At 42.0% G+C, this 23,247-nt stretch overlaps 5 protein-coding genes and 1 long non-coding RNA gene across 14 annotated transcripts in view; 5 read left to right on the forward strand and 1 right to left on the reverse strand.

Annotated features, from left to right (window-relative positions):
• The window catches only part of LOC135344077 (nuclear pore complex protein Nup205-like), a 189,771-nt gene that overhangs the window by 119,883 nt on the left and 46,641 nt on the right, over positions 1–23,247 (reverse strand). For 2 of the 4 annotated variants that reach the window (XM_064541164.1, XM_064541161.1), the window contains exons 1-11: positions 14,088–14,194; positions 13,496–13,650; positions 12,818–13,008; positions 12,413–12,587; positions 12,116–12,221; positions 11,577–11,867; positions 11,170–11,259; positions 10,769–10,858; positions 10,480–10,586; positions 8,658–8,720; positions 8,452–8,547 (exon numbers count right to left, since the gene is read on the reverse strand). In XM_064541164.1, the coding sequence (XP_064397234.1) occupies positions 8,452–8,547; positions 8,658–8,720; positions 10,480–10,586; positions 10,769–10,858; positions 11,170–11,259; positions 11,577–11,867; positions 12,116–12,221; positions 12,413–12,587; positions 12,818–13,008; positions 13,496–13,645 (1,359 nt within the window). In that variant the 5' untranslated portion in view covers positions 13,646–13,650; positions 14,088–14,194. Of the gene's footprint in view, positions 1–8,451; positions 8,548–8,657; positions 8,721–10,479; positions 10,587–10,768; positions 10,859–11,169; positions 11,260–11,576; positions 11,868–12,115; positions 12,222–12,412; positions 12,588–12,817; positions 13,009–13,495; positions 13,651–14,038; positions 14,195–23,247 lie in introns of those variants that run through there. The other 2 variants (XM_064541162.1, XM_064541163.1) reach the window with 2 other exon arrangements.
• On the forward strand, positions 452–3,282 carry LOC135344117 (mucin-2-like). 3 transcript variants are annotated; one of them, XM_064541213.1, is made up of 4 exons: positions 452–991; positions 1,085–1,324; positions 1,447–1,921; positions 2,274–3,282. In XM_064541213.1, exons 1-4 carry the CDS (start codon positions 577–579, stop codon positions 3,085–3,087), a joined length of 1,944 nt encoding a protein of 647 aa, XP_064397283.1. In that variant the 5' UTR covers positions 452–576; the 3' UTR covers positions 3,088–3,282. The 3 variants fall into 3 exon arrangements, with proteins under 3 accessions (XP_064397283.1, XP_064397284.1, XP_064397285.1); XM_064541214.1 differs by having other exon boundaries at positions 453–991; positions 1,121–1,324; XM_064541215.1 differs by having other exon boundaries at positions 454–991; positions 1,130–1,324.
• Positions 3,306–23,247, forward strand: part of LOC135344131 (scavenger receptor cysteine-rich domain superfamily protein-like) — a gene marked incomplete in the record, with an annotated part of 804,697 nt that continues 784,755 nt past the window's right edge. The window contains 8 exon segments of the mRNA XM_064541251.1: positions 3,306–3,468; positions 3,522–3,698; positions 3,750–3,920; positions 3,977–4,144; positions 4,197–4,328; positions 4,379–4,531; positions 4,585–5,026; positions 5,445–5,766. Coding sequence (XP_064397321.1) covers positions 3,411–3,468; positions 3,522–3,698; positions 3,750–3,920; positions 3,977–4,144; positions 4,197–4,328; positions 4,379–4,531; positions 4,585–5,026; positions 5,445–5,766 — 1,623 coding nt within the window.
• Positions 14,593–16,790, forward strand: LOC135343651 (probable serine/threonine-protein kinase DDB_G0271682). The gene is made up of 3 exons (XM_064540621.1): positions 14,593–14,863; positions 14,975–15,313; positions 15,437–16,790. The coding sequence occupies exons 2-3, from the start codon at positions 15,004–15,006 to the stop codon at positions 16,765–16,767; spliced, it is 1,641 nt and encodes a 546-aa protein (XP_064396691.1). The 5' UTR covers positions 14,593–14,863; positions 14,975–15,003; the 3' UTR covers positions 16,768–16,790.
• Positions 17,201–18,202, forward strand: LOC135344249 (uncharacterized). Of its 2 annotated transcripts, none has more exons than XR_010397384.1 (5): positions 17,201–17,349; positions 17,421–17,609; positions 17,658–17,807; positions 17,857–18,024; positions 18,071–18,202. It is a non-coding gene; the product is annotated as an uncharacterized LOC135344249 (long non-coding RNA). The 2 variants fall into 2 exon arrangements; XR_010397383.1 differs by having other exon boundaries at positions 17,424–17,609.
• On the forward strand, positions 20,120–23,156 carry LOC135344122 (T-cell differentiation antigen CD6-like). 3 transcript variants are annotated; one of them, XM_064541234.1, is made up of 9 exons: positions 20,120–20,577; positions 20,634–20,819; positions 20,879–21,028; positions 21,082–21,249; positions 21,303–21,434; positions 21,506–21,661; positions 21,710–21,883; positions 21,944–22,175; positions 22,408–23,156. In XM_064541234.1, exons 1-9 carry the CDS (start codon positions 20,403–20,405, stop codon positions 22,910–22,912), a joined length of 1,878 nt encoding a protein of 625 aa, XP_064397304.1. In that variant the 5' UTR covers positions 20,120–20,402; the 3' UTR covers positions 22,913–23,156. The 3 variants fall into 3 exon arrangements, with proteins under 3 accessions (XP_064397304.1, XP_064397302.1, XP_064397303.1); XM_064541232.1 differs by having other exon boundaries at positions 20,133–20,577; positions 20,634–20,822; positions 22,408–23,146; XM_064541233.1 differs by having other exon boundaries at positions 20,143–20,577; positions 20,637–20,822; positions 22,408–23,129.

The following is a 23,247-nucleotide window of genomic DNA, read 5'->3' on the forward strand; positions in this document are numbered from 1 at the left end:
TACCAGAAATAAAGTATTAATTTGCATGAACTTATGTATCTTGAAGCACACCAGGTTTGAACCGTGATGTGAGCATTGTATAATAACAATTATTGTTCAATATATTCACGTACATAATTATGTATCTAGTATACTGTACAATGCAACAAGGAATTATGTGCATCACATGTAGGAATCACAAGGAAACACGAAACACTACACGAAACACTACACGAATGGACTTTGTCATACGGAACGAATCAAAGTGCAGTTTCCGTGTTTACAATAATCTAAATAAGAATCTACTGCATAGGTAGTCTGTACTGCACATGTATATAGGTAGTCTGTACTGCACATGTATATAGGTAGTCTGTACTGCACATGTATATAGGTAGTCTGTACTGCACATGTATATAGGTAGTCTGTACTGCACATGTATATAGGTAGTCTGTACTGCACATGTATATAGGTAGTCTGTACTGCACATGTATATAGGTAGTCGCATGTACCAGGTTCAGAGCAGAGCTGACTATAGTTATTTATAGGACAGCAACAAAAGAGACTGTTGCATACAACAGAGAAGAGCTCAATAACAATATGTTCATGAAGCAACTCAACTTCTATCTCTTGATGGTGGTAGTCATCAGCTATAGTGCAAGAGCACAGCAAACAGCAACACTGCCAACAACAATGCCAACAACGATGGAACCAACAACGATGGAACCAACAACAATGGAACCAACAACGATGGAACCAACAACAATGGAACCAACAACAATGCCAACAACGATGGAACCAACAACAATGGAACCAACAACAATGCCAACAACGATGGAACCAACAACAATGGAACCAACAACGATGGAACCAACAACAATGGAACCAACAACAATGGAACCAACAACGATGGAACCAACAACAATGGAACCAACAACAATGGAACCAACAATGGAACCAACAACAATGGAACCAACAACGATGGAACCAACAACAATGCCAACAGAACCATCAGGTGAGCTATTCCTAAATTAAAAGGCTAGAGAAATAATTACGCTACTAGCTAGAATACACGACAGATATTTGCTACGTCTAATTGCATGTACAGGCAGAGAACCAGGTAGTACCCCTCGAATTAACACAGCCACTGCAGACACAACAGATGAAGCAGACGAAGATGACACAGAAGACCAAGACAGAACACCAACATCTACAGATATGGCAATGACAGAAGGTATACCCACACAGACGCCTACAACCGGAGAACAACGTCCTGAAACAATACAATCACCACCATCATCAACCAGGACACCAACACAGCGGCCACCACCACCCAGGACACCAACAGGTGAGCTAATCCTAAAGGCTTGAGATGAAGTGAAGTGATAATGACACTACCTAACATGTAGTCCTAAATGTCCTCCGTTAGTCTACAGTAGGTTAATTTAATGTATACTCTTTCTCTTACAGTTTTCAACATTCAAATATCAGCTGGTGGTGGAGCTCAAATCAATTTAAACGTGACTGCTCAGCAAGAGCAACGAGACAATTCTATTAGTATCATATTCACTTTCGAAACAGAAGGCACTCCAGCAAATGGAGCAACTTATGTAATGCGTTGTGAAGCTACCATTGGCACACAACGAGATGTCCACATTAGGAGACTGGCTGATTTTGTTTCTGTGGCTACAATCGAGAGGTTGCAAGGAAGTCAAAGGTACACATTCAGTGTAAGAGTGGATAACGAGGAAGCCATTACTAATATTAGAATGAGGGGAATGAGGGAAGACTTCACGATCGATACAATAGCGATTACAAGAAGTTCGATATGTCTAAATGCGGCCATAGCAATTATGACAGTGGCTGTCATTTTGTTTGTTGTCATGGTGATAGCGTGGGTGATACTGTGCATTGTATTGTGCAAAAAGAGATCAAAAAATCAAAGGTAAGTTTTCATGAAAGCACGTACTGCGGGTGCTGATGGCTCGGTGAAGGGCAAGAGCTTTAAGGCAATGAAGCTACAGTACACCTCGCTGCACATGCGTAACCATAAAAATAATTAACCAAGGGCTTATAAAGAGAAGACTTAGATTATTCTCAAACTTCCTATGGATACTAATTTATACCTCCCTCCCACATGAAATGCTATTTTTAAATGCAGACCTTCTTGACTTCTGCCAGTAATATGAATTTTGATGAATAATATAAGATAGATGTAAGTTGCATGCGGCCTTGATGCTACGTACCATTTTGATTTTCTTAACTAAATGTTTCATTTATTATCTTCTTATCACTAGTTTCAGCCCATCTAAATACGACACGACTAATAACATACGCCCACACAGCCACACCCCCATTACACAGCGGCCCCTCCCCTCTCCACAACACAATACTGAAGGGCAAACTTATGAAACAATACCTGGCTCCACCTATGAATACATTGTTGCCGGAAGTGTTGCTACGGAAACGGTACTTTCTAGCGAGAGTAGGGAGTCTCATTGCTACCACGTTTTAGAGAAAACTGTGCCGGAAAAATCGAAAACTATATCAAACGTTTCAAATCAAGTTAGTAACACTGACACTGACAATACAGTCAGTCATGACGTGGAAAACAGTAGCCATACTTATAATACTCTGGAAGACAGGTCGATTGAACAGAAATTGGGTGATTCTCAACTAACAGAAGACAACGGGAGTCAAGGGGTCACGATTGTTGTACCCCCTCAAGAGCCCCTGGAGTACGAGTTGCCTAGCAACGCATTGAGACAAAACGTTGCTTATACGGACAGAACCATCACCATACAAGGCGAGTCAATTGTGCAGAAAGAGAGCAAAGAAAATGAAACAAAAGACAAAGGTGGTCAGGAGGTCGAGATTATGGTACCCTCCCAAGTGGCCCTGGAATACGAGTTGCCTAGCAACACAATGCGAGAAACTTATACTACCACAGTCAGTACTGTCGTGGGAAATGCCGGGCACACCAGCACCACTATACAAGACAAGTCGATTGAACAGAACTTAAGTGAGTGTAAACACAGCGAGGAGATATCCACTGATTCTCAATCAAAGGAAGGCCGAGGCGGTTGCAATGAAAGTAGCAGTAGTTATTGAACAAATACTCATGAAAACTAATGCTGACTCAGCAGTTACCCATGCATCATCCATTATTATTATGTTATAATAATTAAGTATAATATATACCTGTGTGAATTATTCACATTAATTTGTAATTGAGTATGTGATCGTGTACAATTGCATATTATTCTTGAATACTATTATTATACTAATGTTATTTTTAAACTTAAATATACTTTCACCATCATTGTGCATATCATGCGTGGTCAGAAAGGTCAATCGAACACATTGATAAATAGTAGCTATAGGTGATAATAGTAGCATTAGACACTATTACATGATTGTGACTTCTAGAGAGAATGGTTATTTTACTACTAGCTGCTCTGCTGGCTACACAAGTCACTGCTAAAACAACAGGTTAAAAGTTAAAGCATTATCATATAATTATACCATCTCTCATCTCTTAACAGAATGCATTGAGAGCGTCCTAAGATTGCAACTAGCTCCAGACACAGACACCATCAAAGGGTTTCCCGAGTACTGTTACAATGATACATGGAGCAGGATTTGTACCATTGATGGAACCTGGATAACAAATGAAACTAGGACGAGGGTGGCATGTGAGCAATTGGGCTACAGTGAAGAAGGTGAGTAGAAATGTACTATATTTTAATTATACTATATACATTCATAAGCAGATGCATCAGTGAGACTCAACGTATCAGATACATATACAGTGGGCAAGCCCTTTGTATCAGTGTCAAAATGTGCAGAAGGAAACAAAACACTGCAGGAATGTGGAGTTAGAAGGATTGTGAACAGTAGTTGCATGATATTGTTCAACCAAGTTCAACTAATATGCTATCGAGGTAAACATGCACTGTTCTTAACCATGAAATCCCTAAAAGAGGTTCTTTGCATATAGTTACATGCCCTAAAGAGCGAGTGAGACTAGTGGGTGGATCTACGAAACATCAAGGTCTAGTGGAAGTATGCTCTGATGGACGCTGGGGAACAGTGCAGACTAACAAACCAGCTGAAATTGCAAGGGAAGTTTGCAGAAGACTCGGGAATGGCGAGGATGTAGCCGATTGTAAGAATAAATCTACACCTGTATAAAACCTATACAATATACTATTTCTCAGATGTTAAAGTTCAATCAAGATCTTCCAAGCCTGTCTACAATTGTTCAATTATTAGGGGAACCCTGACCTGTCAAGAATCTATCTATGATAATCGTCTTATTCATCTAAACGTTTCATGTCCAATTTCTAATAGTAAGTTATTTTACAGGTATAACAGGCACAGTTAATTGTGTTCCCAATAGACTCGAGACAAGTTAGATTGATTGGTGGCTACAGCTACAGGGAGGGGAGAGTTGAGGTTTGCTTAGGTGATGACATGTGGGAATCCGTCTGCAACCTTGGTCAAGAAGGAATCGCCGGAGAGGCTTGCTATCTAACAGGGTTTCCAAGAGAAGGTATAATCATTAATATGCCAAAATACACAACACTCCACTATTGAAACACACAGGTGTCATGGTTACTAGCTACGGAGAAGAGGAAGAAGGCTATTGCTGTAATAGTACCCTACAGAACTGCACGCAATGCCTGCAATGCAATAGTCTTGGTGTTGTTTGTCAGGCTTGGGACCAATTACAATCAACAAACAATGCCAGTGAATGTGCAGTACAGCCTCCTATGATTGAGCCTACAAGTTCATCTAATATAGCCTCTACTACAGCCTCCTCTTTAACAGATTTCACAAGTCTAGACTCCACTACCACCACCCAGAGCCGGGGCACTGAACTTGTAACCAGTACCCAACCCACAAGCACATCCCCTGACAACCACACAGCACTGTTTGGAGCCATTATTGGAGTGCTATTTGCTCTACTGCTAGCTACACTAGTGGGATGGATGTGCACATGCATCATCATGCACAGGAAAAACACAAACACTACAAAGTCAACTAGGTAAGTAATAAGAGTTGACCTCATTCCTTATACAGCGTTCAAATAGACTAAGCATAATTATAGGTACTTTACTTGTATCGATAAACTTACTAAGTGATAATCAACAGTTTAAAAGCTACAACATATTGTTTGCAGTATCCTAATGGCGGTTTTACTGCATAATAAAAGATAACAGTTTTATGACAAAGTTCTCTAAGAGCTAATAATATACACTTTTAGTTTCGGATTGGCCAAATCTAACGCACTAGCAAATGGTACTCGAAACTATTTCTAGCAACCAAACTAAACATGCATGCTTACACACGCACGCACGCACACACACACCCACGCACGCACGCACACGCGCACACGCACACGCACACACACACGCACACACACACGCACACACACACACGCACACACACACACACACACACAGTTCTACAATCAACGATCCAATAACTACGGATGACAACTATTCACTGGCACAACTCATTGACTCTTCACACTATGAAGCCCCGCCCACTAAACCTCCACCTACAATCCCCAGTAACGATGCAACTAACAAGCGCGAGTCAAAAATACAAATAATACATGTGGAATGTGCTACCTACGATTACGTTGGCCCCGACCTGTCACTCTCCCAACCAACCAACCCAACTAACCACTATACTGTGACCACAAGCGATGGAGGCTATGCTGTCATTGATAATATCAAACCGAAACCGAAACCGAAACCATCCAACCCACCACCAGTGAAGGTTGAGGCCAGTAAGGGAGAGGATGAGTTTTACAATGCAGAGGAGCATATGTACACAGGTATTGATATGAAAGCTAAGAGGGACAATAAATCAAAGAATGCAGAAATTGATGGAGAGGAAGAGAACAAGACGAAGGACGAGTTGGTATATAGTATGCCCAGGCCTGTGTGGGAAGTGGAGGGGGCGGATGTGTGGCGAGTGGAGGGCTCAGAGAAAGACACGAGGTTGTGAAACAGCATTGAGACAGTTATTACATGCACTAGTGGTATTCGGTTATAATAATTATAACTTTCAGACTTCGAAACATTAATTATTTGCACATCAGATTTCTAGTTAGTATTTGTTTTTGCTGAGTACGTACCATCAAAAACTGTCATTAGAAATTGTAAATTAATACTGACACTAATACATCTCAAAATACGCCCCTCCTTCCCTAACCCCTAACCCCGCCCACTATTTGTTCATTTGTTCAAGTGAGTAGACATATAGCTAGTATGTTACAATACACAACTACCGTATAGCCGGGTATATTTCGAGGGTATAAATGTTTGTGGTTTTCGCTGATCAAGCATGTACCGCGAACATTTATACCCACGAATTAAATATCGCATGCTGCAGAAAGGCTGCTATTCCGCGAAAATTAAAACCTTTCTAACGGTCATTCCGCGAAAGTTTATACCCTCGAAATATACCCGCTATATATATATGGTATTACACACAGCTAGAGTAGGAATATATTGAACACTTCATCAGACACTGACACTACATGTAGCAATACGCAATGTATCAAAGCTGCATGTTAGCACTGGCCATCCAAAAACATTATCTTTTGAATAATAAAAGCATTGCGGATGATGCATGAATTCACTAGGAGACTGAACGCTAGAGCAAAAACTAGAAATTAAATTTTAAAACTTTTTGTTATTATTATGTAGGCCTCTCAACAAGACATAAAGAGATACAAAACTGGTTTAACTGGTCAAGCTGTACAAATGGCAGGCTGTACACGAGGCTAGAGGTCACGTGACAGCACTAGAACACACGTAGCCAATATATCACATGTGCATCACATTCACCCCCATCCTGGAACCATGGATATAGTAAGAGGGAGGGATTAGCAACCGCCAATTCGTGTTTCCCCTTTGGTTTTAATCGAGGCTTGTTTCTAACGTGAGAATCTAATGAAATTGTTTTTCTGTCTGTATAAACAGTCCACCAGCAGTTCTGTTGCTGCTAAACATCAACTTTCATCTCATGTTTATGACCATTCAGAGGGAAATGTGAACCACTTCCCTTTGCCAATCTCTCTCTTCTACTTCATCTATATGCTGGCACACAGATTAAAACACTTCATATCTTATCTTGACTACAAATAAATACCTCCAGGATGCAACTACACACAAAATTTAACAAGAGTTGTGAATATAATTTATCCGTGTAGGCTTCTTCAGTGAGGAGGCCTCCCAAAAATTTATCACTGTAGCTTCAGTGCTTTACAAGATGCATGGCTTAGATGACCTTACTTAGATGACCTTACTTATAGTGAAGGTAGTTTTCACTTGTTTGTGGTTCTCAGAGAGATCTATGAATAACATTATAGTTACATTACAGAGAAATAAAGTTCATATTCAATCAGAAATAACAGCATAATTTATAACTACGGACTTTGCCATTTGCACAGATTCTAGTTAATTTTTGACTATTGGAAAATCAGTGTAAACCTAGAGCACCCTCGGCGCTAATTTGTAGTCTTTGAGTCAAAGCCGCGTGTACATCTAGGCCAACGAGCAGGTTCGATTTTGCTCACTTTTATTCGACAATGAAGCTTTAACATCAAAATCTGAAACTACTACCTTGTTGTGTTGAGGCTATCCACACAGTGCTATCACATCATGTGAGCAGACTCAGAATATTAATACACAGAACGAAAAACAGACAGGCAGACAGACAAACGTGACTGACTACTATAATCCTAAGTCGCCGCGACACGGCCTCGGTTTAATAATAATTATATCATAACAATATCAGGATCTACACTTGTACATACTATGGGTCACTTCTTGGAAAGGGTCATAATTATCAGCACAGTTATTGTCACCGAAATATAGTGATGGTGTTGTACTCCTCAAAATCAGTCAATGTATCTTTAATTAGCTTGAGTAGGAACATGAGTATATCCATGCACCATCCATCCACTCATCCAGCGAAGATAACAATACAAAATGTACTGTCCTCTTCATTAATACATGTAGGAGGTCTTATTATTACCTGCTTAGGCATAATAGTCTATAGTGACTACTCTACAATAGAAGGGGCCACTATCTGGGTGTCCAGCCTTGAGCACTAGGGTAGGCAGTGAGGGAATTAAAGATAGACACGAATTAAAATGTGTGCAATAATTGAAAACAACACACACAACAGCACTGTCAATCCTCTGTACAACCTACTGGTTGTACTAATATACGAAATTAATGTACAGTGAGTAGCACACAAGTTAGAGGCATGCTTAGGACACCCAGACAAACAATGGAAGCTCTAATGCTAATACAACGAGTAGTGGGAGGAGAGTATTACTATATGTAATAGTCATGTGGAATGAGACTGAAGGTCACAGGGTTCGTTACCACTAAACCGTTAACTGCCCCCCCCCCCCCGCTACTCGTGTACTGTATTACTTCAGCTCACCAGTTTCATTAGCTCCTCACACACTCTCTTGGACGGGAGTACAAGGTCAGAGTTCACTCGCGCTATCTCGTCACCTTGGTTACGCACCTCTTTGATCTGATAACCAAAAATAGAATAAGTACAGCAAAAACGAATGAAACAAAATCTTTACAGATTGCTAGGCGATAGCGGAGCGTGTGTGTGTGTGTGTGTGTGTGTGTGTGTACCTTGAGTGGATAGTGGATGATGAAGCTTGTTAGTTGATGGTGTAATATCTTGACCAAGTGTTCCTGTGTGTGGTGTGTGAGGGTGAATGAGTGGGCGTGTGTGTGTGGGGTGGGCACAGTGATTCACTACAGAACGCAGAGACACTACTTGTTTTGCATATGAAGGCTGAACCTATCGTTGCAGTAGGCAATTGTCGAGGGCTTATATTTTCATGGATTTCACAGATTTCAACCAAACAACGAAACATTCAGTTCAATATACAAGTACAAGTTTGCTGGCTATCCTCGAATATAAATATTATACGCAAAATTCGACACTGGAAACAACACACTGCTACACAAAGTTTGTCCCCACACCCACTTCCTCTACTTGTTAGCCTCATCCCCACACCCACTTCCTCTACTTGTTAGCTGCATCCCCACACCCACTTCCTCTACTTGTTAGCCTCATCCCCACACCCACTTCCTCTACTTGTTAGCTGCATCCCCACACCCACTTCCTCTACTTGTTAGTTGCATCCCCACACCCACTTCCTCTACTTGTTAGCCTCATCACCACACCCACTTCCTCTACTTGTTAGCTGCATCCCCACACCCACTTCCTCTACTTGTTAGCCTCATCACCACACCCACTTCCTCTACTTGTTAGCTGCATCCCCACACCCACTTCCTCTACTTGTTAATTGCTTGTTGAGAGGGAATGGTACAGTAGCCCTCATATAAAAGTTCCCGTTGCGTTTCAGTTGCACGTAACGTTCCCGTTTTTACGGAGTCAGAAAACGCTAACTAAACGGTAGCGTATTATTCATAAACGCACCGTAATTACCTACACCATTCTAGGAGAAAAAACGGGTGGAATTTGCTGAGTTAGCAATAATAATTTTTATTTATTCTGTATGTACTAAGCAAGCTACAAATGTACTAACTTCTCTAGTGTAATCCAGGGGCATACAAATAGCACTGGGAATACTGCAGAACTTACATGCAAGGCTGGAAGAAGATGAGAAAGTTGGTAGTAGCAAGTCAACCGGATCTCTCAGTCTGGAATCTTAGATACAGCTACATTATATTATGATCTGATTGTACTATTACTTTTGTTGAACACTTCATTATAAATTATACACTATCGTATACAATGTCCTGTATCATTAAAACATCATGTCAAATGAAGAATAACAAATTCATGTACAGTGCTATAAATATAAATATAAATGTTCAAACTAAATGTCAGTAATTATTCTAACTAGATCTAGCTCGCCTTGACCTTGCTTCTTAGGGATTCTGTACTTGCTCCGTAGCTGTTTGTGAAGGATGAGGATTCTTTGTTTAGTAGAACAGTTCACCAGCTTGATTTCTTGGAACACTAGCCAGCTAGCTACGGAGCAAATCATGCAGCTACACGTGCGAACGTTATTTCAGAATTAAAACGGTTATTTCCGTACCGTATTAAATTTTAATGAGCTGGCTTCCGTTTTCATTCCGTTTCTACGCGAACCGTTGTACGCAAATTGAACGGTACGGAACGGGAACTTTTATATGAGGGCTACTGTATATCGACTGAGTACGGTATTTAATGTTTTTCATTTAGGCCTCTAAATGAGAGGCCTCCCAAAAATTGTTTGATGATTATCACTCAACTTGTGTACACATTAGTAGGCAAGGGATCTCAATTTTATAGGGAAGATAGTTGTTTGTGGTTCTAAAAGGTATGACATTACAGAAAAACAAAATTCCTCTTCTCTCAGAAAAACAATGATACTCATTAATGTGTGTGGGTGGGTGTGTGTGGGTGTATGTGTGTGTGTGTGCTTAGTTGGCCCACCTCCTCTAGGAAGTGAGGACATGTGAGGATGGACTGACGTGTGAACACCAGAGCAGGCCCCAGGTGAATGTCCATTATAGCACCATCATCTTCAAGCTCCGTCACACCTGATATTGTCCGTGCGTGAGTGTGTGATGTGTGTGTGTGAGTGTGTGATGTGTGTGTGTGTGTGTATGTGGGAGGGGGTTGTACCTAAATAGACATTAGATAACTCAATCGAAAACAGTAAGCTCCAAACAAAGCAAAAAACACCCCTAAACGTATAACGTCATATTAACCCTTTCCTCACCAGCAAAGGACGCCCGACTAGAGCACTCTCTCAGAAGCACCGCCCACGCAAACATTACGGCAGAGTGGAGCTCGGGAGTCGACCAATCACCTGTAGAGCAACACGTCACTCAAGACTGACCACACCCATATACAAGGACGTACTATTTTGTCATCCTTACATACACTCATGTAGCTATTAAAACAGGCCATTATTTTTCTGGATTTTCCAAAAAAATATTTTGTGCTTCCTCCACAAAACAGAACATTTCGATACGAAAGCGATGACTGATCTCTAAACAGATAAGCATTTCAAAGGGCTACAAAATTATCTTGTATTGTGAAATTGGACAATCCTCACTCAAGTTATGAGCTCTCAATGTTAGCTTTCAAAACAAAGAAAATGGAACATCATTGACTCACCTTTTAGTAGCTCGGCATGGATGGAGGGTACAAAGGTCGCAGAGAGAGCAGGATAATGGTCGTCCAACATTGACTCATCCACTGCACTCTCTGTGGAGGGCGTGAGTGGGCGGGGCATTGACAAAATCACACTATTTTTATTTCACAGTACATCACATCAGCTTCTGCACATTATACCGTATTACTAGAATGTTCTGCGAGCATCAAACATATGCAAACTTTGCGAGGGTTGATCAACAAGCAACAATAAAATCGCAAAACCTCTAGTAAATACACATGATCCTTGCCAGAAGGTAATAGTTAGATAGCAAGGGTCAAATCTTCTGCTAATTTGGCTCATTCGCAAATGTTTTTCATCCGCAAAATATTCTAGTAACACGCTAAGTAATTAAATCACTTTCTCTCACCTGGTGTGATTTCTCCGATATTGAAGCAGGCCAGTAGAGCATGGAACAATATGCAGTCTGTAGACTCAGCACTGGCGAACTTCTGGCTCTTCTCGAGAGGTGTCGCTGAAACCTTTGCTGCCTCCCTCATTCCCGGCGTATCCAAGGTAACCTTGGACAGGTATCGTATCAATTTGAGACTGTTGCCTTCGTTGAAAGGGTTTTGAATGGCCCAGTAAAGTAGACAGTCGGCCAGGGCCGTGCGAATCTCTTCAATGAAGTACACCAATCTAGCCTTGTGTTTCGGGTCACCTGGAGAGGCAATAAAGAGCGACACGTAATTCACGACTAAACGTAAGGTGACGGAAGTGTATGTAATATATAATTATAGCACGAGACCAAGTGTTCATGAAATAGACATGGACAAGCACGAGGGCGAGTGTCAATTTTGTATTAAGACGACCCTTTACCAAACCACGCCCTGTGTAATAATAGCACGGAAGGTACTGTATGACTTTTATTACACTCTTGTTACCTTGACAACATTATAATAAGCTCACCTATAGCACGGCCTTTGGACAATCGCTCCAGCTCTGTTGTCACGGTGATGGTATCCAATAGCGATAGTATACGATCCACAATCCCTTCACCGGTCCCCTTATCAAACTAGAGGGAGGGGAAATGAGCATGTACAGAATGACCTTTGTACCTACAAATACGTATGCTTATCATGCGTTCCAGACGTCAATTATTGATCAACTCAGCATTGACACTCAAGAATAAACACACCTTATATACACCGTCGTATGTTTCAAAAAATACAATTTTAATCGAACAAGTTTTTGTGTCCAACGTACGATCATGAGGTCATTTGTGAAGCTTGTGACAAAGTGTGATGTGTGAGGGGGGAGGTCAAGGGTCCAACACACCCCCTCTCTCGCCTGGACGAGGGTACGGAGGGCGGAGACAAGGCTACGTCGACCATCATAGTAGAGCAGGACTGCCACCAACCCTCGAGTGAGATTAGGGAACCTGGTGTGGTGTGTGTGGTGTGTGTGGTGTGTGTGGTGTGTGTGTGTGTGGTGGGTGTGGTGTGTGTGTGGTGTGTGAGTGGGTTGTGTGTGTGGTAGTGTGAGTGGGTGTGTGTGTGGGTGAAAGAAAGGGAAGAGATAATCATAGGGAGGCAGTGGGAGAGAGTGGTGTGGGTGGTATGAGTGGGCGGGGGCACAGTAGATCCACTATAATTATACACACTCGCTCACCGTGGCAACTGCTGTTCCCCGGCCACAAGAAGTTCCACAGACGACACTTCATTTAGATCGAGAATATCACTCAGAATAAGAGCCTCATCGATGAAGTCTTGAGGGAGTGTGTGCAGGTTGGGTAGAGTGGGCAGGGAGAGGCCATCCTTCACTGACTTGAGGACTAGCTGTCGATCAGACACATTTTTAGGCTGTGTGTGTGTGTGTGTGTGTGTGTGTGTGTGTGAGGGGGGAGGCAGGGATCAATCATATCAGTACAGGTCAGTGTCGACTGCCAATAGCAAAGACCACAATTGGATTATCACAATGAATGAAGATCATCATAGGCTGTAGGGTGTGTTGAAAAGGAATATGTGGAATGGAGTGGATCATATAAAGAAAGCACGCAGATGATGCCCAGGTATCATCACAATGTTCATACAATTGGGAGATTCAAGTATTTGTCAATTTCGACCAAATGCCATGGACTGTTATAGCTCATGTCCAAGGCCGAAAAATGAGGCCGTGACAATTGCTAAACCTCCCCCCTCCCTCATTTAATCAATGTTCGGCTGCCATCACTTATAGTACGATCCAATTTCTGAAAGGTATACCTTTCCATTGACAATGTACAATTAACAAAGAAACATTAATGTTGATTATACTAATTAGAGTCTCCTAATAATACATGCAGCTCACTGGATTCTTGAGCAGAGATATGAAGTCAGGCTTGTGTTTCTGTAGCACTGCCTCCAGGCTATAGTAGACATTGTCTTGCTTGCCCACTATGGCAGCATTGACTGTGCCAGCCAGCTCCTTGTAGGGAGCCCACACCCCGCCAGCTGACATCACTCCTGGGTAAAATAAAATGCTAATTACCAATAATTTTATATGGGAACCACACTCCAATTACGTCAACAATAGCTAACTATATAACAGTAGTAAGACAGCTTGCTTCGATATAAATTATTGTGTTCTGGTTGGATCTTGTTCAACAGGTGATAATTAATACAGTGTTGTGCAGAGTTTAGTGGCTTCCCTATAGTACACAAGGGGATTCCCCTAATACAAGGCCACCTATAAAGGGTACAGTACATTAGCCTGTTCAATTGGTGTAAATACATGAGCTTGTTAAAACATTAAACATCGACAATAAAGATGTGCATGCACTTATTTATATGACTAGATCTGGTTTATTTTTTAATGCTATTACATAAGCTGTTACTTTTTACCAGCACACACCAGATCAATAAATACTGCACAAAAAGATCACAGTCTCCCTCACACTCACTGTGACTGAAGATACAACCTCAGGAAAGTAGTGTAGGGCTGCAGATATGACTTGAGCTGGAGCACGTACAAGCTGTCACTACTCCACGTGGTTTACACTCCTGCGCATGCGCAATATCCTGCAAACCACCAGCCCCACCCCTCTTCTAGTGGGATGTGTGACAGCAGTGGCAGGCAGAGGTCTGGTGAAAAAGAGAACACTCAGTTCACTAGCCTTGACAAAAAAATAATAGAACAGAAAAAATTTACATCTACACATCTTCCGCAGTGATCAAAAATCGCCCAATCTTTATTGCTTTTTCGATTAATATTATGTGAATGGCTAAGTGAGCTTGTACAGTTAAACAAAACCTTGTCCAGAAACATTTGTTAGTGTTTACTGTACATACAATCACGTACTACACTAGCTGTGTTGTGTGTGTGTGACTCTGTGGGTGTGTAGAGATAATCATCTATTATGGTAAACCAATGGAATGCCATGCGGGGGAGGCAAGGCTGGTGGGTTTTTGGTTTGAAGATGGCTACATCATAAGATCTAGTATGGCTACATGTACTACTGATGGCATAGGTGGAGTGCAATGGAGCAGCTCTCGCACTACCTTCCATAGGAACAAGGGGGAGAATGTTAAGCTAACAGAGAGGAAATCAGTAGCCACTAGGATTAAAGACTCTGGTTATGCTATAGTGTTCACGAGTGAGCCAATGGTTGCTGGACAGATGCTCAAGGTCACTATGATGGGGAGAGAGGACCGTTGGTGGCGTGGTGGAGGAGGAATGGTGAGAGCCTATTGATAGATCTATAGATAGATCTATTACTTAGCTGTCAATCTACAGTGTATCTTGGAATAAATAACGATTATTATTATTATGTGGGCTCTCTTTGAACAGGATATATTGGTTTCACTGGAGAGAACCCGATGAACTCAACACTGACACAGTTAGAGAATTTGAAATGGAAAAATGTGCACAAGCATTTACTGTATACTCGCGGCACTTCTCTCTGGTCTAACGCCAAGAGATTCTGTAGACTGCATTTCCAAACTCATAATTTTGGAGTGGGTGATTCCATAGGAATGTTGCTGACGCTGGAGAAGGAAGTCCACTGGTTTGTGAATGATGTGTGGAGAGGGTCTGCACGTATGGAGGAGCACCCCCTGGACACACCTATGTGGGGGGTCGTGGACGTTAATGGACCGTGTAAACAAGTCAAGGCAGAGATTTGCACTGGTAAGCTATTACTATAGTACACCATGGGTATATAGTGAGTTGCATGCTCTCTTCTCTTTATTATATACAAGCCCTTGAGTACACGTGCTGTATGTGTAGTCACATGTGTTCACTCCCCCACAGTGTCCAGGTACAACCCTGACTCAGAGCGGAGGCTGGGAGAGATGGAACTGGGTGGAGTGCCACCACAGGATGCAATACCTCAACCGGAGGGAGCACTGTCATTGTTTGAAAGATTGCTATATGTAGGATATGGATACTCACAAGATGGTGCTACTGTCTCAACCCCACGTTCAAAAGATAGTCCACTTCAGCAACAGCTCATCCAATCACAATCAGACATTCAACAGCTTCGACGAGAGGTGGGAGAAAAAGGCCAAGAAAATACTCGACTACTGCAACAATTAGCACATGCCAGTGACCAAGATACAGAAAACAAACATCAGATAGCTCGACTACAACAACAACTAACACACGCCATTAAACAGTGGACGAAAATCAACCAACAGCTAACACATTCCAACAATCAACGAGAACGATCTGACACGGTGAACCAACAGCTGAGAGTCACCCTCAGGGGACAAGTGGACGTCCTCCAACAAAGAATGGCCTATCTTTCAACCATCAATCGTAGCAGCCACACCCAGGAAGTGGAGTTCTGGCAGGTGTCTCCAGAGGAAGTGTCTATTAGAGAGGACGAGATTCTTGGCCGAGGGGCCTGGGGCTACGTTGTCAAGGGAACCTTTAGAGGAACAATGGTGGCCGTCAAACGAGTGTATCCTGAAATCTTACGACAGACTACGGTGGATCGAATTCGTCGTGAGATTCACACCATGGGCCAGATCCGCCACCCCAACCTTGTCCTCTTTGTTGCTGCCGTCCTCAACGAGCAAACAGGTCCCATGATTGTCACAGAGCTCCTGGATACCTCTCTACGTTCTGCCTACCAGGACAATCGTGTTGGTCCCAACAAGCGAAGGATCTTTGGAGACATCTCCTCAGCTCTGGTTTATCTCCACCGACAGAGGGAACCCATCATCCACAGAGATGTGAGCTCTGCTAATGTCCTCCTTCTCTCTCTACCCAACAACAAATGGCTTGCCAAACTCTCTGACTTTGGATCAGCCAACCTAGCTCGAGATGCCACTACTCCTGGAGAAGGTGCTATTCTGTACACTGCCCCTGAGGCCTATCCCCAACCACCTTCGTCACCTCAACCACCACCACAACAGACGACAAAGATCGATGTGTACAGTTTTGGAGTGCTTGCTTGTGAAGTAGTGACTCGAACATTTCCGAAATCTGAATTGTTTGTTCGTCTGCTATCGAGTATGGAAGGTGTATGGCGGGAGCTCCACCCACTCATCACCTCCTGTGTCTCTCACTCCCCTCAGGACAGACCCTCCATGGACACTGTGCTACACCACATCAAACAATTGGACTCCGAGCCTTAGCATTGGTGCACGATTATTAGTGAAAAATAATTTTATAATGAAGTTTGATAAACTAAGTGGGTGAATGGCTGCATGGTGTGCTGCTTGCATGGGGTCAGATAAGCCGCGGCTCACGCTCGTCTGCTCCCGCTTCATATAAAGCCAATTACCTCGGGAAGTTGAACATACCTGTGTGCATGTGTGAGGGGAGGGGAATACTGATGCAAGCAGTGACCGTGATCTGTGTCTAGTTAAAGTGAATTAGATCTAGTTGGCGTAATTTAAAATAATGCCGAAGCCTATTATTAAGCCTAAAATTTTACTGTTGATCTATATAGCTCAAGAATAATTAATGAGCAAATGGTTTATACCCTATAACCTTTATATCAATCTGTTGTTGCAGCTTAAACAAACTTCCACTATACTCATGGACAGAAAGGAAGCACCCAGAACATTGATAAATAGGCTTGAACAAGAGCATTATAGGCACAGTATTACTATCTATTGGTATAATCGTGAGCTTCCATAATTATTTGAAGAGAATGGCTATTGTACTATTCATCAGCTTTGCTCTACTAGCTACACAAGTCACAGCTCAAGCAGGTAAACATTGTTGCATCATAGTAACAAAGACACACTATAATTATATATGCATGCTTCTCAAAACCTCCTAGCAGATTGCATTAACAGCACACTCAGACTACCAATGGAGACAGATATTGGTGTTTCTATCAAAGGGCTTCCTGAGTATTGCTATAGTGGAGTATGGAGGAGGATATGCATGGTTAATGGAGAAATGAGGGCAGAAGCAGAAAGAAAGCAAAAACAAGCATGCAAACAATTAGGATACAGCACTAAAAGTGGTGAGATATTGGATCGAGCACCTTTTGATATATAATACTGTCGCACAGCATCACTTTTACCAGGACTGCAGCTGGGTACAGATGAAGAACCATTTGTAACAATTGGGAACTGCAGTATTAATGCAAAGAGCTTACAAGAATGTGAAGTGAGAGAGACTACTGACTGTACAATGCGAGAGCAGCTCAGATGCAACAGAGGTAAATACAAATTGTTCTATGTGATAACCAAGAGCTTTCTTCCTAACAGCTACCTGCCCAAGTGAACGAGTAAGACTAGTGGGTGGATCTACTGAGCATTAAGGTCTAGTGGAGGTGTGCTCTGATGGACGCTGGGGAACACTGCATGCTAGAAATCCAACTGAAATTGCAAGGGAAGTTTGCAGAAGACTCGTGAATGGCGAGGATGAAGCCAATTGTAAGAATAAACCTACTCCTATATAAAACCTACTTATATTTCTCAGTTTCTAGTGTTACATCAATTTCTTCCAAGCCTGCCTACAACTGTTCAATTCTTAGGGGAACACTAACCTGTGAAGAATCTACTTACGACAATCATCATTTTCATCTAAACGTTTCATGTCCAATTTCTAATAGTAAGTTTTTAGTATACTGGCGTAACTGGCACAGTTGTAATCAATTATTGTGTTGTTCCTAATACACTTAGACAGCTGCAAGCAAGAAGTTAGATTGACTGATGGATACAGCTACAGGGAGGGGAGAGTTGAGGTTTGTTCAGGTGGCGTGTGGCGATCTGTCTGCAATTTTGGTCAAGAAGGAATTGCTGGAGCAGCTTGCTATCAAGCTGGGTTTCCAAGGGAAGGTAAGCCATATAAAATGCATACTTAGATAAACAAAAACTAACTCACAGGAGCCATGGTTACAAGCTATAGGAGAGAAACCACTGACAGAATTAGCTGCTGCTGTTTCGTTACAAACACAAATCTCAACTGTATTTCATGCAAGGAAGTTGCTTGCATTTACATGCTCGGTGTTGTTTGTCAGGTTTGGGACCATTTACAACCTGCAAACAATGCCAGTGAATGTAAGTACAGCCACCGTCAATTTACCACAGTCCCTATACACTATAACTCTTACTATACAGTCTCTACTACACCCCTCTCTGTAACAGAGTTCACAAGTCTGGACTCTACGACCCTGAGCCAGGGCACTGAACTTGTAACCAGTACCCAACTCACAATCACATCCCCTGACAACAACACAGTATTGTTTGGAGCCATTATTGGAGTGCTATTTACTCTACTGCTAGCTACACTAGTGGGATGGATGTGCACATGCATCATCATGCATAGGAACAACACTACAAAGTCAACTAGGTAAGTGATAACTGTTTGCACTCATTCCTTATACAGCGTTCAAATACACAAAGCAAAATTATAGGTACTTTACTTGCATCAATAATGTTTAAAAGCTTACACAATACTATAATATTATTTGCAGTAGACTCTATAAATATTAATTATGGAGGGAGAGGGCTAGGAAACACACGTACACACACATGCACACACACACACACACACACACACACACACACACACACACACACAGTTCTACAATCAAGGATCCAATAACTACGGATGACAACTATTCACTGGCACAAGTCATTGACTCTTCATACTATGAAGCCACGCCCACTAAACCACCACCTACAAGCCCCAGTAACGATGCAACTAACGAGTGCGAGTCTAAAACACAAATAATACACGTGGAATGTGCTACCTACGATAGTTACGCTGGCCCCAACCAGTTACTCTCGCAAGCAATCAACCCATCTAGCTACAATACTGTGAGCACAAGCGATGAAGGAATTGGAGACTATGATGTCATTGATAATAACAAGCCGAAACAGAAACCAAAACCATCCAACCCACCACCAGTGAAGGTTGAGGCCAGTAAGGGAGAAGATGAGTTCTACAATGCAGAGGAGCATATGTGTATAGGTACTGATATGAAAGCTAAGAGGGACAATAAATCAAGGAATGCAGAAACTGATGGACTGGAAGAGAACAAGACGAAGAAAGAGTCTGTATATAGTGTGCTCAGGCCTGTGTGAAGAATGGAGGGGGCGGCTGTGTGGGAAGTGGAGGGCTCAGAGGAAGACACGAGGTTGTGAAGCAAACAATTATTGCACGATAGCTCAAACATTATTTGCACATCAGATTTCTTTGTATTTGTTTTTGCTGAGTATGCACTATTTCATTAGCAATACTGACACTCAATACGCACTTTTAGCTGACGATTATTGACGTCCGACGAAGATCGGTAGTCTACTAGCGCAGCCGCTCTCGGACGTTCGCAACACACGTGACAATCAGCTCCGCCAGATTTGCCCATGGACAATTTGGGCCCGAAATACATTAGTCTAAACATACCATATTGTAGCACTACCAAACAGCTAGTCATCTTTAGCTTGGAAATTGAACATTCCCAACACTAGTTATGTACAATCAAAGATAGCTTCGAAACCGGACCTGATTCTGTTAACACCCTCATCTACACAGGACTAGCTGAGGTACTTATCAATACCGTATAGGCTATAGCGGGTAATTCAGAAATGTTTGCCCCAAAAATTAATCTATATAGATTATACACAGCTGTATACCAATGGATAGAGACTTATAGTTGGACTTCCAGCTCATTCTAGTTGCCCACAATCACTAGATCTAGCTCATGAACAATTAATGAGCAATGCTAACGTTAACGTTGTGTATACACCTTGATATCATTAAATGCTAGTGTTACTTAAACAAACTTCCACTTATAATATACTCATGCATGGACAGAAAGGAAGCACCCAGAACATTGATAAATAGGCTTGAACAAGAGCATTATAGGCACAGTATACTATCTATTGGTATAATCATGAGCTTCTATAATTATTTGAAGAGAATGGCTATTGTACTATTCATAAGCTTTGCTCTACTAGCTACACAAGTCACAGCTCAAGCAGGTAAACATTGTTGCATCATAGTAACAAACATGCATGCTTCTCAAAACCTCCTATAGCAGATTGCATTAACAGCACACTCAGACTATCGATGGAGACAGATGATGGTGCTTCAATCAAAGGGCTTCCTGAGTACTGCTTTAGTGGAGTATGGAGGAGGATATGCATGGTTAATGGAGAAATGAGGGCAGAAGCAGAAACAAAGCAAAAACAAGCATGCAAACAATTAGGATACGGTGCTAAAAGTGGTGAGATATTGGATCGAGCACCTTTTGATATATAAGTATATAATACTGTCGCACAGCATCACTTTTACCAGGACTGCAGCTGGATACAGATGAAGAACCATTTGTAACAATTGGGAACTGCAGTATTAATGCAAAGAGCTTACAAGAATGTGAAGTGAGAGAGACTACTGACTGTACAATGCGAGAGCAGCTCAGATGCAACAGAGGTAAATACAAATTGTTCTATGTGATAACCAAGAGCTTTCTTCGTATTAAACAGCTTCCTGCCCAAGTGAACGAGTAAGACTAGTGGGTGGATCTACTGAACATCAAGGTCTAGTGGAGGTGTGCTCTGATGGACGCTGGGGAACACTGCATGCTAGAAATCCAACTGAAATTGCAAGGGAAGTTTGCAGAAGACTCTTGAATGGCGAGGATGAAGCCAATTGTAAGAATAAACCTACTCCTATATAAAACCTACACAATAATTATATTTCTCAGTTTCTAGTGTTACATCAATTTCTTCCAAGCCTGCCTACAACTGTTCAATTCTTAGGGGAACACTAACCTGTGAAGAATCTACTTACGACAATCATCATTTTCATCTAAACGTTTCATGTCCAATTTCTAATAGTAAGTTTTTAGTATACTGGCGTAACTGGCACAGTTGTAATCAATTATTGTGTTGTTCCTAATACACTTAGACAGCTGCAAGCAAGAAGTTAGATTGACTGATGGATACAGCTACAGGGAGGGGAGAGTTGAGGTTTGTTCAGGTGGCGTGTGGCGATCTGTCTGCAATTTTGGTCAAGAAGGAATTGCTGGAGCAGCTTGCTATCAAGCTGGGTTTCCAAGGGAAGGTAAGCCATATAAAATGCATACTTAGATAAACAAAAACTAACTCACAGGAGCCATGGTTACAAGCTATAGGAGAGAAACCACTGACAGAATTAGCTGCTGCTGTTTCGTTACAAACACAAATCTCAACTGTATTTCATGCAAGGAAGTTGCTTGCATTTACATGCTCGGTGTTGTTTGTCAGGTTTGGGACCATTTACAACCTGCAAACAATGCCAGTGAATGTAAGTACAGCCACCGTCAATTTACCACAGTCCCTATACACTATAACTCTTACTATACAGTCTCTACTACACCCCTCTCTGTAACAGAGTTCACAAGTCTGGACTCTACGACCCTGAGCCAGGGCACTGAACTTGTAACCAGTACCCAACTCACAATCACATCCCCTGACAACAACACAGTATTGTTTGGAGCCATTATTGGAGTGCTATTTACTCTACTGCTAGCTACACTAGTGGGATGGATGTGCACATGCATCATCATGCATAGGAACAACACTACAAAGTCAACTAGGTAAGTGATAACTGTTTGCACTCATTCCTTATACAGCGTTCAAATACACAAAGCAAAATTATAGGTACTTTACTTGCATCAATAATGTTTAAAAGCTTACACAATACTATAATATTATTTGCAGTAGACTCTATAAATATTAATTATGGAGGGAGAGGGCTAGGAAACACACGTACACACACATGCACACACACACACACACACACACACACACACACACACACACACACAGTTCTACAATCAAGGATCCAATAACTACGGATGACAACTATTCACTGGCACAAGTCATTGACTCTTCATACTATGAAGCCACGCCCACTAAACCACCACCTACAAGCCCCAGTAACGATGCAACTAACGAGTGCGAGTCTAAAACACAAATAATACACGTGGAATGTGCTACCTACGATAGTTACGCTGGCCCCAACCAGTTACTCTCGCAAGCAATCAACCCATCTAGCTACAATACTGTGAGCACAAGCGATGAAGGAATTGGAGACTATGATGTCATTGATAATAACAAGCCGAAACAGAAACCAAAACCATCCAACCCACCACCAGTGAAGGTTGAGGCCAGTAAGGGAGAAGATGAGTTCTACAATGCAGAGGAGCATATGTGTATAGGTACTGATATGAAAGCTAAGAGGGACAATAAATCAAGGAATGCAGAAACTGATGGACTGGAAGAGAACAAGACGAAGAAAGAGTCTGTATATAGTGTGCTCAGGCCTGTGTGAAGAATGGAGGGGGCGGCTGTGTGGGAAGTGGAGGGCTCAGAGGAAGACACGAGGTTGTGAAGCAAACAATTATTGCACGATAGCTCAAACATTATTTGCACATCAGATTTCTTTGTATTTGTTTTTGCTGAGTATGCACTATTTCATTAGCAATACTGACACTCAATACGCACTTTTAGCTGACGATTATTGACGTCCGACGAAGATCGGTAGTCTACTAGCGCAGCCGCTCTCGGACGTTCGCAACACACGTGACAATCAGCTCCGCCAGATTTGCCCATGGACAATTTGGGCCCGAAATACATTAGTCTAAACATACCATATTGTAGCACTAC

Source organism: Halichondria panicea, chromosome 11, assembly GCF_963675165.1.
Source record: "Halichondria panicea chromosome 11, odHalPani1.1, whole genome shotgun sequence".
In the NCBI taxonomy this organism is placed as follows: domain Eukaryota; kingdom Metazoa; phylum Porifera; class Demospongiae; order Suberitida; family Halichondriidae; genus Halichondria; species Halichondria panicea.

Excerpts from the sequence above, each read along its gene's own strand:
- LOC135343651 (XM_064540621.1), top strand. The coding sequence starts at position 15,004 with ATGAACTCAACACTGACACAGTTAGAGAATTTGAAATGGAAAAATGTG. Across the intron at positions 15,314-15,436 it reads CAAGGCAGAGATTTGCACTG|TGTCCAGGTACAACCCTGAC; the intron begins GTAAGCTATTAC and ends ACTCCCCCACAG.
- LOC135344117 (XM_064541213.1), top strand. The coding sequence starts at position 577 with ATGTTCATGAAGCAACTCAACTTCTATCTCTTGATGGTGGTAGTCATC. Across the intron at positions 992-1,084 it reads AATGCCAACAGAACCATCAG|GCAGAGAACCAGGTAGTACC; the intron begins GTGAGCTATTCC and ends TTGCATGTACAG. Across the intron at positions 1,922-2,273 it reads AAGAGATCAAAAAATCAAAG|TTTCAGCCCATCTAAATACG; the intron begins GTAAGTTTTCAT and ends TCTTATCACTAG.
- LOC135344122 (XM_064541232.1), top strand. The coding sequence starts at position 20,403 with ATGGACAGAAAGGAAGCACCCAGAACATTGATAAATAGGCTTGAACAA. Across the intron at positions 21,029-21,081 it reads GCAGCTCAGATGCAACAGAG|CTTCCTGCCCAAGTGAACGA; the intron begins GTAAATACAAAT and ends CGTATTAAACAG. Across the intron at positions 22,176-22,407 it reads AACACTACAAAGTCAACTAG|TTCTACAATCAAGGATCCAA; the intron begins GTAAGTGATAAC and ends ACACACACACAG.